The following is a 13138-nucleotide window of genomic DNA, read 5'->3' as shown; positions in this document are numbered from 1 at the left end:
TTGATTCTTGGGGAAGGGGTTGGATTAAAGGTCTGGTCTTGGTGCTGGCTGCACCATCACTCACTACGGAGTCAAGACCAGCCTCTCTCTCTGCTGGTGAAGAAGTAATGATGCCCACACCTTGGGCTGATGGGAGGCTTGGGAGAGATACAGTGTGACCGAGTCTGTGCATGGAGAACATGGCTCTATCTGCCACTTGCCAACCAAGGACACTCAGGGTGCATTCCCTGAATCCTTCCTCCCCAGACCTTAGGAGCCTTATCTGTAAAATAAAGTTTTGATATACAAAGGACCCAATTCATGGTAACTGCCCTGTGTATAACTGTGGAAACTGAGTCAGGCTCTGGGAGTGAGGTTGATGCCTGTCAGCTCTTAGATCTCCGTTGAACACCCAAGAGCAGAAGCACATTTTATGGGCTGGCTCCTGCCTGAACCTCTCTGCCCCTTGTCACTACCCACAGCCGAGAGAGCCTCTCCAAAGGGGCAAGGGGACTAGGCCTTGTCCTGAAGGAGGAGGCTGGCCCCATCTGGGAACGGATGCGCTTTCCAGGCTGTCCCATGGGGCTTGACAGTTCAGAGCCCTGAAGAAAGCACCCAGGTGATCCTGTGACCGGAAGGCTGAAATGTGACTCCACAGATGGGTCTGAGATGGCCATTTCAGAATTGGAGTCATGGCCAGGAAAGAGCCTGAATATTCATGAAAACCATCACTGAGTCCATGCCAAGCTTCCGAGCCTACAGCTGAAGTCAAGCAGGGAATGCATGGGGTCCAGACGTGTGGCTGAGGGAAGGACACATAGGCGATGAGGGGGGATGTCTCACAGCAGGGACCTGGGACCCTACAGAAAAGATCCACACCATGTTGGATGACATCATGTCCTATCGCTCAAGTGCATTCGCATGGGCTCCAGCACACCTCAGTGAGCCTGAGTCTGGCCTGACCTTCCGAGTGGACTTTTGGTTATGAAGGGGGACTGGCACAAGTGGTTTCCAGAGACTGGCTGATGAGTGCTGGATAACCAGGCTGAAGGGTTTGAACTCTCGTCCACAGGGTTAGCTGGTAGGCACCCACCGGTTAGGACCCAGGCAAGAGACACAAGTTAGCCATTCCTCACCTGTACTATTTGTCAAATCAAACCCACCAGCTGGCCTCTAGAGCAGTGGTTCTCAATCTGTGGGTAGCAACCCCTGTGGGGGCAGGGTCAAGTGGCCCTTTCACAGGTGTCACCTAAGATCATTGAAAAACACAGATATTTACATAATGATTCATAACAGTAGCAAAATTACAGTTACTAAGTAGCAACAAAACTAATTTTGTGGTCGAGGGTCACCACAACAGGAGGAACTGTGTGCTACAGGGTCACAGCATTGAGAAGGTTGAGAAGCACCACTCCAGAGCCTTGAGTGTCCTGTTCCTGGCCTCTCCACCTTGCTCTCTGAAGGTCACACTGCCAGTCTTCACCCCTGAAGCCCCACTCAACATTTAGCATCCTGCCACTGCAGAAAACCTCTTGCCCATCTGAGGGGCTTCGTTGGGAGTCAGCACGCACACCAGCCAACTCGGACTTACTTCCCAGAACCCTACTAGACCCCAGCTCCTTGAGCAAGGACCTGGTTTCTAGCTGTCTGATCTTGTAGTATCTCATATGTAGCCTCACACATAGGTTACCTCAGGAGATTTTAAAGACAGACCAAAGAGGGGAAGGCCAGGCCAGTGAGCCTGTTCTATTCGGAAGGGCTCTCTAATTCCACTCTGGGTGCACAAATTCCCCAGGTTGCCTCAGTGAAAACCAAGGACTCAAAGCATCTCTGGATAGGATGAAGCTTAAAAGCTGGCCATTGTGATCTAATCTAATGTAGTGTGATGGTCCTATAGCCAAAGCCCCTAGCTTTTCAAATGCCAATCTGGGGAATGCTAGGAAGGTATTTTGTAAATGTGATTATAGTCTATAATCAGTTGACCGAGTGAAGGAGAACAAGCTAGCCCTAGGTTATGATTATGCTAAGCCCACCCTTCCATACTGTGAGCTAGTCCCCTGCAGTCTGCCTCTTTATACTTCATGTGTATCTTCTGTTGGTGCTGTTTCCCTGGCTGACGGATGCACGGTGGGGGTAGTGGCGGCAGCAGGGGTGTGTGTTGTGGTTGGGGGAGTAAGTGGAGGGGACATTTTACCATAAGCAGCTTGTATGATCTCTGAGACGAGGAGTTCACCACCTCTTGAGGCAGCACAAGCTATCTTTGGCCAACTTTAACAAAACCTAACTTACTTTGGACAGATTTTTTTTTTTTTTAATGGTCTCTTCCTGCTGGTGTGTGTGTTTAACCCCATGGATCTACTCAGAACAAGTCTGGTCCTGTAGCCTGGCAGGAACATGAAGGGAAATTTCTTTTCTCCACGACGCCTCTCCTGGAGGGCTTTTATTTGGCCAACTTGACACAAGCTAGTGTTATCTTGGATCAGGAACCTTAGTTAAAATGTCTCCATCAGATTGCCCACAGTCAGGCCTGTACTGCATTTTTCTTGATTAATGACTGATGTGGGCAGGCCTCATCAGAAGGGGGTGGTGTCACTCCTCAGCAAGTGGTCCTGGGGTGTGTAAGAAACAAACTGTACAAGCCGGGAGGTTGGCCTTCGGCTCCTGCCTCCTGGGCCTCGCCTTGGGCTCCTGCCTTGGCTTGGCTCGGTGACAGACTGTAACCTGTAAGCCCAACAAACCCTTTCCTCACCAAGTGGCTTTCAACCATGCTGTGCACCACTGCCATGGACATGCCTTCATTCAACATACTGCTTTTTCCTCTGACTGACTTCCCGGGTCGTCAATGTCCCTCTAAAGTCTGCAAACACAGGTGACCTGCTGGGCTGAGGGGAAAGGATTCCACACGCGTTGGTGCGAAGAGGCTGAGTGTGTTGAGCTCTGGGATGGGACTTGTGGAGCTTCTCCTGCTTGGGCCCAGCCCATGGGAGGCAGGGCTCCTTCTCGACTGAGGGGATGATTACCCAGCTGTTGCTCCTGGTGTTATACTGTCCTTGGAGACAGTGCTACAGACTCCCGAATCTACAAGTTCAAACTCAGTTCCCAGGGTGTTGATGTTTGGAGGAGGGGCTTTGGGAAATGAGGGTGGAGTCCTTCTCAGTGGGATCATTGACCTTGTAAAAAGAGACAGGCCTTCCCCCTACCCCCTCCGTGCCCGCCCCCCCCCCCCAGGCAAAAGAGAAGGTGGAACCAGGCCCATGACATGATCTCAGTTACTCTGAAAACGTAGGATTATAGGCTTGAGGTCTCCCTGGGCTGCAGAGCAAATCCACAGCTATTCTAGGTAATTTGGTCACCCTGTTTCAAAAGTAAATATAGGGCCTGGGACATAGTGCCTCAGTAGAACACTTGCCTTGCATATATGAGACCTTACATGCAGTGCCTGGGTTGAGCAGGTAGCAGGAAGGCCAACTAAAATCCAGGAAGCAGGCCATTTCTTACCAAATGCCCAATCTTTGGGTGTCTTGGTTTAGAATTTCTCAGACACCAAACTGTGAGAAATAACTGCGCATTGGGCAGCCACACTAGGTCTGCACCATTTTTGTCTGACAACTCTGGCACAGATCAAGACAGGCAGAGGCCAGGTGGGAGGAGCCAGCTTCCCACTGGTGTTTAGGTCTCCAGAGATCTCAGGAGTTTGTGCATGTGTGTGCGTGTGCGTGCGCGTGCGTGTGTGCGTGTGTGCGTGTGTGCAGTGTGTGTGTGTGTGTGTGTGTGTTATGGTGTGTGTACATGTGTATAGAATACAGGTAGGGGACGTGCAGCAGACAAGAGCTAGCAGACTCCTAGGTGCCACTATCCCCACTGGGTAGGCCCTTCATTACATCTCAGGCCCCCCCTCTTCCATGCTCCCCAAACCCCCCTCCCAGTACAGCTACTGCGTGCAGTGCCTACATTCAATATCTGGTCCCAGTGGCGTGATACCCAGGGAAGGGCGTGTAGCCTTCAGGTCCCATCCTATGGACTTTTGAGCCCAGAGTGTTAGATCCACAGTGCCCACAGCATGGGAATTTCTGAGTTCGGTCTTTCGGGTTCTTTAGGTCTTTGCTTCCCCAGGTGTGGGTGCTGCCAGCAGCAGGAGAACTACAAGCTTGCTGACCCCCAGGTCCCCAACCAGTGACAGGAGAACTACAAGCCTGCAGACCCCCAGGTTCCCAACCAGCGACAGGAGAACTACAAGCTTTCGGACCCCCAGGTCCCCAACCAGCAACAGGAGAACTACAAGCTTGCGGATTCCCAGGTCCCCAACTAGCGACAGGAGAACTACAAGCTTGCGGACCCCCCAGGTCCCCAACCAGCAGCAGGAGAACTACAAGCTTGCGGATTCCCAGGTCCCCAACCAGTGACAGGAGAACTACAAACTTGCAGACCCCCAGGTTCCCAACCAGCAGCAGGAGAACTACAAGCTTGCAGACCCCCAGGTCTCCAGCCAGCGTTCAGCCATTGCTGTCTCTCTGCCAGCTTTCCTATAGAAAAGCTCGGGGATAATTTTTGTTGTCTTTTTTATGTTTTTGGAGCTGGGGATCAAGCCCAGGGCCTTGGGCATGCAAGGCAAGTGCTTTACCACTGAGGTACATCTCTGGCCTTTTCTTTCTGAGAGTGCCAGCTGGCACGCACATTTGACTTTGGGAAGGAGGGCAGAGGGCTGGCCGGCTGGCCCTTTCCTGCAGTGTGGGGGCTGCCCCTGGAGCAGACCTTCCTCATTCAGCTCATGAGCTGATACAGTTGTAACAGCACCGCGCCCCCCCCCCCCCCCCCCGTCCCTTTACAAGTTTCATTCCCTCTTGTGTCTCTTTCTCCAAGACATTTGGGAAGGAGGAGATCTGACCCAGATGTGGGACTCTGGTGACCTTTGTCATGATTTCAGAAATGTGTTGTATTCCCGACCATGAGGCTGAAGAGTGCCTCTCCATGCCTGTGTCTATTTCTAGAATCTTTGTATTACTTACAATTAACTGAACTTTAAGCAGTGTGGCTCGGAGATCTCTAGCACGGGTGTCCCGTGAAGCTTGTTATGAATTCAGACTCTCAGGCCGTTCGTGTTAGAAGAAAGCTACCCATTCAGAATTTGCACTTAAATCACGGCATCCAGGGCAGGCCCATCCCAAGAGAAGCTCTGGTGAAGCCTGACTCTGTGGAGATGGGAAGCCAGACACTCACTAACTCCCTAGGGAGAGGTCTGCCTCTGTGGGCAGGAGGGGTGTGGGGAGAAAGAGACAGAGATGCACACACATGCAGAAACCGAGAGACAGAGTCAGAGACCTCTGGTTCTAGGCACCAACTCTAGTTCCTACTTCCCAGGGGACTTTACTGTGTCACTGGATGAAGCAGAAGTGGGTACAGGGGTGGTAAGACACCCCTTTTGTGAAGTGGTGGCACATGCCTTTAATACTAGCACTTGGTAAATCTGAGCTCAAGGTCTGTACTCTGGTCTACACAGTGAGTTCCAGGCAGAGGTATATAGTGAGAATTTGGAGAGAGAGAGAGAAAGAGATAGAGATAGATAGATAGAGAGAGAGAGAGAGAGAGAGAGAGAGAGAGAGAGAGAGACCTTTGTGAAGAGTGAGGGTGGAATGGAAAACCAGCTTTGGCCTGGCCCTGCTACAGAGGTGGAAAACCAGCTTTGGCCTGGCCCTGCTACAGAGGACCACCAGGCCAGGAGACCTTGCCTGCTCTCACCCATGCTAAGACACACTAGCAAACGGGAAAGTGAAGAATGGGCCTGTGGCAGTTGCCACAGCCTGGACAACTCCAGGTGAGGGGCAGGTCCCTGGAGACCCCTGGCAGCTATCCAAGCCCCTGCAGTTTCTAAACAGCAAGAGAGCATGCGTGGCCTGGGAGGCGGTGGCAGTGGCGGTGGCGGTGGCGGCAGCTGGGTGCTTGACTGCTCTCTGTGCTGCCACGACAGGCATTTGTCATGTGGCTTGCTGAGAACCAGAGGCTATCAGAGGGGTCAGAAAACAGGGCTGCAAGCCCAGCTCTGATGCTAACCGTGCGACCTTTAGCAAGACCCTTCTCAAGTCCCGTGAGCACAAAAGAGGTTTGAGCTAATTCCTCTTTGGGCAAACTGCCCTGCCTTTACCCTGGCGCCCCATCTATATCTTCGCAGAGGTTCACATAGAAGAAATCACAGAGACACCATGGAAAAGAATGGCTCTCGGAAAAGATACCCAACCACTTCCAGGCCTGGCTGGGGGGTGGGGTAAGTCCCGGGGCTGACATTTATTTCTGTAGTGTCTTAGGCAGATTTCCAAACCTCTCTGAGCAAGGGTAGTGTGGGAACGCTGGTGGGGAACAGCAGGCCTGCTGCAGACACATGTCAATTTCCTGAGCCCAAGGCCAGGATGCAGGGCGGGAGGGGAGCCGTCCACCCTGGCTCCTCTGCGGAGGTTTGCCTAGACTGGCAGCATCGTGGCCTCTGTTAAGAGATTGCTCTCTCTCCCCTGGTTGCTGGCTGGCCACAGGGAAATCATTTTCAGTTTTTAAAAATTATTATGAAATCGACACGCAGACCCATGGTCTGTGCTGCCAGCTGAAGGCTGGTTAGAGTGGGGATCCACGTTACATTCATCTGTGCTTGTTTATGTTTTCCTTGGAAAATACTTACTGTGTTTGTCCTGTCCCTACTGTGGCCAGTCGTGTGCCTGCTATTTCTGTCCGATTCTCGCCTCCGCTCCCTCCAACACCTCCAGCTCCCCACCGGAATGCGTGGGAACTGGACGGGCGGGCAAGCAAGAAGACCTCTGGCAAAATATACCCACTTTTAGAAGAGGAAACTGAGGGTCATAGAGACCAGTAGAGACTGAGCTGGGTGGAACTAGATATTTTTTTTTCTGTCTTCGTCCAATTCATAACAAGTTCTCCTAGCATAGGAACCTTCGCGCGTCCTCCCTAATTTTCTGACTGTCTACCTGCTCAGAAGAGGTCATAACCTTTGAGCCTGCATGTCAGGCAGGCTCCAGGCATGGGGAAGGAAAAGGGATCCTGTTGTAGGATCTTGGGAGAATAAGACAAAAAGGATGAGGTAGCTGCCCTCTGCCCTCCCACCCCTGCCTCATGACCTTATGTATTAAGAAGGTAGCTTTGCCATGGTAACCCTGCAGAGAAAGAGCCAGTTCCCTCCACGGGGGACTCCATGGGAGAAGGCATACTCCATGAGCAGTAGCGTTAATGATAGTAAACATTACAGATACTATTATATATCGACTCTACCAGGCATGTCCTTTGCATCAAAGTATTACTTCCTGCTGATAATTTCATTCTCATTTTATAACTAACAAGATGAGATCTGAAAGATTTAATAGCTGGGGCAAAGCAGGGTAGGCAATAGAGGGTGGGTTCGGATGAAGCCACAGCCCTGGTTGCCAAGGTGAGGTATGTGGAGTTAAGATGGAGGGGCTAGCCTGTGGGCATTGAGCCAGGCAATGCTGAGAGATGCGTGATGTGAGGAGAGTAGGCTGGCTATGGGTTTCATCAAGTGCTCAACTTGCTTTGTAACCTTGGGGAACTTACTGAGCGCTTAGAGTGGCTGTATGTCCCTAATGTAGCCCTCACTCTTATTATAGGGCTCTGTGATTTGGGAAGTGGTTGGTCACTTCCGATACAAAAAGCACCATTCCTCTCTTGGGCCACCTGCTTGAATTCAGTCCCAGGGTCACCATGCTGCAGGGTGAGCCACAGCAGGCTGTACTCAGTGGGGAGGGGGGGGGGCTGTAGGGGGTGGGAGTGGGGTTGGGCTAGGAGCCAGAAAGCAACAATACAGGCTTCCTGCCTGGGCTCCATCAGCAGATCAATCACCTGGTCTCTAGTTGCCTTAGAGCCAGAAAGATTCCCAGGCCTGCTGTGGGAGAACCAGCACCTGTGAGCCTGACATAGCCTCAGGGACATCCAGGTGTCAGGCACTGATCTGGCTCTGGGGTCATTAGGCCGTGGGAGAGGAGCAGGCTGCAACAAGAGGTCCCTTCTTCTGGGATGCCTAGCTAGGGCTGCACCAGCTTGGATGTCTTGGTGTCTCCTGACCCAAGGATCTGGGTTGGGTTTAAGATGGATAAAGAAGAGAGAGAGAGAGGGAGGGAGGGAGGGCGTTGAGTCTGCACAGGTGCTTTACTCTTTGAGGCCACGGCTGAGTGGCTGACTTAGAGTCTTCCATTGCTTAGTGGAAAGTGGGGGTAATAAGGTCAGTCTTGAAGGACTGGCAGAACTTAACAAGGGAATACAAATGAAGCGCCCAGATGAGCCCGCCAGAGCTTAGATAATAAAGGAAGGCTGCCATTACTATGGTGGCTACCGTGGTGATAAAAATAGCCGAGGAGCTCAGCGGCAGAGCACTTGCCTAGCGCGCAGGAGGTCCTGAGTTCTATCCTCAGCATCACAAAATAAGTAAATAGAATCAAACAAATAATAACAGGTAAAGAGGCACCAGGGGGAGCTGGGAGACAGATTTTGAACCCCTTCTGTGTGACTCTTACCCCCACCCCCCATGTCTTCTCTGTAGGAGGAAGCAAAGGCACCAGCTGATCTCCAGGCCCCTTCCTGCTCTGACAGCTTTGGGCTATGAATAGAGGGGGCTGGGTCCTGGAGGAGTCTGATGACTCAACAGCTAGGGAGGGCGAGGTTTCCCAAGGAAAGAGTTTCCATTTGTGTCTGGTGAACTTGGGGAGCAGGGAAGGAAGGGTTCCCTCAGCCGTGAGGCCAGAAATGAGGGGGTGGGAGTGGAGGATGTGACTAACCAGGTGAGTGACTAAGTTGGGCCCTGCTGACCTCCAACCAATCAGGGCTTCCCGTGGGTATCCTGCAAGTTGCATCACTAGGCACTTGGTAGTTCTGCCAGGCCTGGCTGGGCCCGGGCTTCATGACATATGGAGGCAAAGGAAGCGGCCGAGAGCCCAGCAGGGATACGGCCCTGGGTGTGGACTCAGAAGTCCCAGTTTCCCTTTCTGAGCCCGCTGCTCACCAGCCTGGTGGCTCTGGGCAGGAGATCCCTTCCCTTCCCTGACCCCTACCCACTGCTCTGACTAACAGGGCTAACAATCCCTGCCCTGATCTGATAACTAGGCTGAGTTGTGAAGGCTGAGATCCAACCAAGCGCTAACACCACTGTGGCCACTAGAGGCTGCCTGAGTGAGAGGTTCTCTCACTTCTCCACAGTCTTATCGGGAGGGACTGGCCACAAGATGGTCCCGAGGAGGCAGATGGGTCAAGGAGAGGCTGACCACATTCTCACACAGAACCCCTTCCAGGCATCCTCGCCACCACCCCAAGAACAGCTTCCAGCTAGGTGGCAGAGCCAGACCAAGAGGTGACAAAAAGCCATGGATGATTGGATGGGGTAGGGAGTAGGCAATCGGGGTGACATCTTCTTCTTGACCAGCACTGTCTAAATGAATACCAGCAGAAGGGTGTCCCGCTGCTAGCACCAGCTTAGCATCTCTCTAGGTAAGAACCACAGGCAATTTGGAAAGCGACAGCAGGGTTGGAGGAGAAGGGGTAATGCCTGCCATTTCTGCACACATTAAGCCATCAATAGTATTCTCCACTGCTCACGGCTGATGGACACACGCTGGCTCCCAGAGACGCAGAGATGGCCTTTGCCTACATGGGCATTAACATGACAGCGTGGTGAAAAAGGCGAAGCAAATCACACCCTTAAGATGTAAATAAAAGAGCCCGCACCAGCTCACCTAGGCCATCTGGCCAGTAAATCCTGCTGCAGCCCTTAAGGGCAGTGGCCCTGCGAGGCTTAGAGTGGAGGGTGGGCTTAAACTGGACGCAGGGGGCTAGTCGGGGAGCAAAGAGGAGTCAGAAGAGAAGATGTGCTGGATAGAAAGATGTAAAGTGTTCTCTGAGAGGCGATGGAGGTGGAGGCAGGGTGAGGAGCCCTGAGTGGGCTTTGGTGAAGGGACTGGCGCAGCTCAGCTTTGGGAGTTTTGGTTTAGTTTGTTTTTTTTTTTTTTTCTGGGAGCATTGTCCAGGGGATGCTACTCGCTGTGGTGCTAAGGTTGAAGCTGGGACCTGGGGACTTAGAGGAGAGTTGTACTAATTGGGCAATTGGTATGGGAAGAGGGAGAGAGGCGTACAGAGGGCCCCACTCTGATGCACGGAGAGCTAACCTGCTCTTCAAACCAGGCAAGTGGCAGCGGGGATGGGAAGGAAGGGGCTCAGACCAAATCTGTCCTATAGGTGGTATCTGGGAGTCCTCTCCCCACTGCTGGAGAGCAACAGAGCGTCGGAACAGAATTCTGCAGTGGACAGACAGTGTCCAGCTCTGTCTTTTACCCACTTCCTCTCCTGTTGACTCCCAGGAAAACACTGCCATCTTGTTATGGGTTTTGCCAAATGGCAATGAGTCCCTGGGAGTTGGGCCAAGGCAAGGGGGTGGGGGTCAGGATGAGACGGGGTGGGGAAGAGGGAGGAATCAGCTCACGGAGGAGGCATCCCAATGGCTTTGGGGGAAGGTGGGTTCCCAATCTCAGAGTCCAAGCACGTCAGGGCTGGGAAGAGCCCTTGACATCATTCTGGCCAACCTCTACATGTTGGGACGTGAGCCCAAGATCCAGGGAGGAGAAGGAACTTGACCAAGGTCGGTCATGCAGAGGGTTAGGATGGAGCTGGACTGCAATCACAGGGTCCTGGGAATGGTTACGCTGTGTAATCCTGGCTGGACACCTCAACACAGGGAAGGAAGGGCCTGGCTGGAGGTGCTTTTCCAGACAGACATCTATTTGATCTATTTGTTCTCTCTCTCTCTCTCTCCCTCCCTCCCTCTCTCCCTCCCTCCCTCCCTCCCTCTCCCTCTCTCTCTTTCTTTCCCTCTCTCTCTGTATACCTGTGTGCCATGTTCTCAGAGGAGCTGGGTGTGCGTGTGGCCTCCTACAGCATGATCTGCCCCGGCTTTGCAAATGAAGTGGAGCCCTTCCTGTGAGGTGACTGTTTTACTGGGACACTGGGGAAGAAGGCTAACAGGACCGAATCTGGCTTCCAGCCCCTGATCTGCTGCCCTCAGAGAATTACAGGCCCTGTCTGGTGCAGCCCAAACTCGTGGAGGTGGACACACACTCACACACCCACACCCACACGGACACACGCACCCCACCCCCCTCCCTAGCAGCACTCAGTCGCAGTTAGAGAGTGGCCCCGTGTGTCGCGGAGTGCAGCTTTCGGGCATCTACGTGCCTCCCCAACGCCCAGCAGGTGTGGACACCCGGGTGCCCAAGCCCAGCGTCAGGGACACGGAGGAGTGGCGCTCTCTCGGGCCGCTCACTCTGGGTGCCCAGCCCCAGGGCCTAGCCCGGGCCACACCCCTCCTCCCGAGCCTCGGCCGGTCGCTCCTGTCCCTCTCACACACTTAAGTCCCCTGGGGCCCTCGTACAGCCCGGCAAGGCCAACTTAGGGCTGGCCGGACTGGAGACAGGTCGGAGTCAGGGGTCCCCGCAGAGCAGACACACCGGTCTGAGCCCCAGCCGCTGGGAGCGCGCGGGTTCGGCGACCCGCCCCGCTCCGCAGGGACCCCTCAGCTGCGGGCGGCTCCCCAGCATCCCAGGTCCCCGCCCCCGTTCCCGCCGGCGCGGCGAGTGTAGTTACCGATGGTGGTGATGACGGTGATGGCGAAGTAGAAGGAGCCGGCGAAGCGCCACTGCACGCCGGCCTTGTGCGGCTTGAGGCGCAGCACGACGCGCTCCAGCTCCTCGTAGCCGCCCTCGCTGAGGTTGTAGCGCGCCCGCAGCTCCAGCTGCCGCAGCTCCAGCCGCTGCCGCTCGATCATCTCCGGCTCCGACTCCAGCGCGTCGAACACCGCGGCGCCCACCAGCAGGTAGGTGAAGGTGCACACGATGAGAGCCAACGTGCGCACATTCTGCCGCTTCATCGTCCCTCCCGGGTCCTCGCCGGCCCTCCGGCGTCTCCGGCCCGCGCCCCGGCCCCGGCCGCCGCCGCCGCTGCTGCCCCGGAGGCGGCCTGGGGCATGGCTGCGCTCGCGGATCTCCACGCCGGGCACCAGCTCCGCACCCCGGGGCCACTGCCGCCGCCGCCGCCGCCGCCGCCGCTGCCGGCCGCCGCGGAGCTGTCCCTTCAGCACCACCCACCGCCCTCCTCCGCCCGCCCCCGCGCCCGCCCCCCCGGCCGCCGGCCGCCACCTCCCGCCTGCCCTCCCGCCCAGCCAAATAAGGACTGGGGAGCCGTGCCGAGGGCGGGGGGAAGGGGGACCAAGCGGGAGAACCCTGGCAGGACAGAGGCGGGAGAGAGAGAGCGAGAGGGAGAGCGAGAGCTGGGGGGGGCGAGCAAGATGGGAGAGAGGGAGGGAGAGAGAGAGAGAGAGAGAGAGAGAGAGAGAGAGAGAGAGAGAGAGAGAGAGAGAGAGAGAGAGAGAGAGAGATCCAGCCCGCCAGCCCCAGAGAAAACTAGGCAGGAAAACAGATAACTACAGGGAAGGGAGAGGACCCAGAGCAGGGGCCTGTGTGTGTGTGTGTGTGTGTGTGTGTGTGTGGTGTTAGAGAAGACTAACCACACAGATCCAGGAAAAGAGGGATCTGTCAGGAAAATGCGGTACAAATGATGCAAAGAGAGAGACAGACAGACAGGGAAACTTGTGAGTGCTGGAGATACAAATGTCCTGAAAAGGGGCGGAAAGAGGAGAGGAAAGGGCCAGCCCCCAGCCCCCAAAAGCAATCCCCTTTCTCTACCTTTGCCCCAGTCATAGTGCTGAGGCTTAAGGGGATCTTGGCTCACTCCTTAGTGCGTGGACAGGGAAACTGAGGCATAGGAGGTGACCTGACGCATAGGACACACTTGGAGAGTTGGGGATAGGACTGGGGCTCAGCTCTCCCCCCTCAGGTTATTCATGCTTCCCGTGTTGCAGCCTTTAGCTTAGCTTAGAAACTGGCAGGGATCTGCTGTGGCCCAGGACACACAGGAGCCAACACTCAAGGGAAAGCTTTCTCTCCTGACACCGGGTTCCTCCCAGGTTAGCACCAGGCCCTGGGGACTGGCTGAGAAAGCCCAGGCTGGTAGCTGTGGCCACTTACCCCATCTCGATATTGATGGTCCTTGCCCTACACCAGCACAACAGGCATGATTTGGGCATTGCAACATAGAAAACACAGGATGC

General features: G+C 54.6%; 1 protein-coding gene across 1 annotated transcript in view; it reads right to left on the bottom strand.

Annotated features, from left to right (window-relative positions):
* Positions 1 to 12049, bottom strand: part of Kcnk3 (potassium two pore domain channel subfamily K member 3) — a 35595-nt gene extending 23546 nt beyond the window's left edge. The window contains exon 1 of the mRNA XM_052186217.1: positions 11617 to 12049. Within this exon, the coding sequence (XP_052042177.1) occupies positions 11617 to 11899 (283 nt within the window). The 5' untranslated portion in view covers positions 11900 to 12049. The remainder of the gene's footprint in view (positions 1 to 11616) is intronic.
* Positions 12050 to 13138: the final 1089 nt, after the last annotated feature.

Source organism: Apodemus sylvaticus, chromosome 6 (genome assembly GCF_947179515.1).
Source record: "Apodemus sylvaticus chromosome 6, mApoSyl1.1, whole genome shotgun sequence".
Taxonomy (NCBI): Eukaryota; Metazoa; Chordata; class Mammalia; order Rodentia; family Muridae; genus Apodemus; species Apodemus sylvaticus.
Note: the sequence above shows the minus strand (reverse complement) of the source record. Positions and strands in the feature narration are given on the sequence as shown.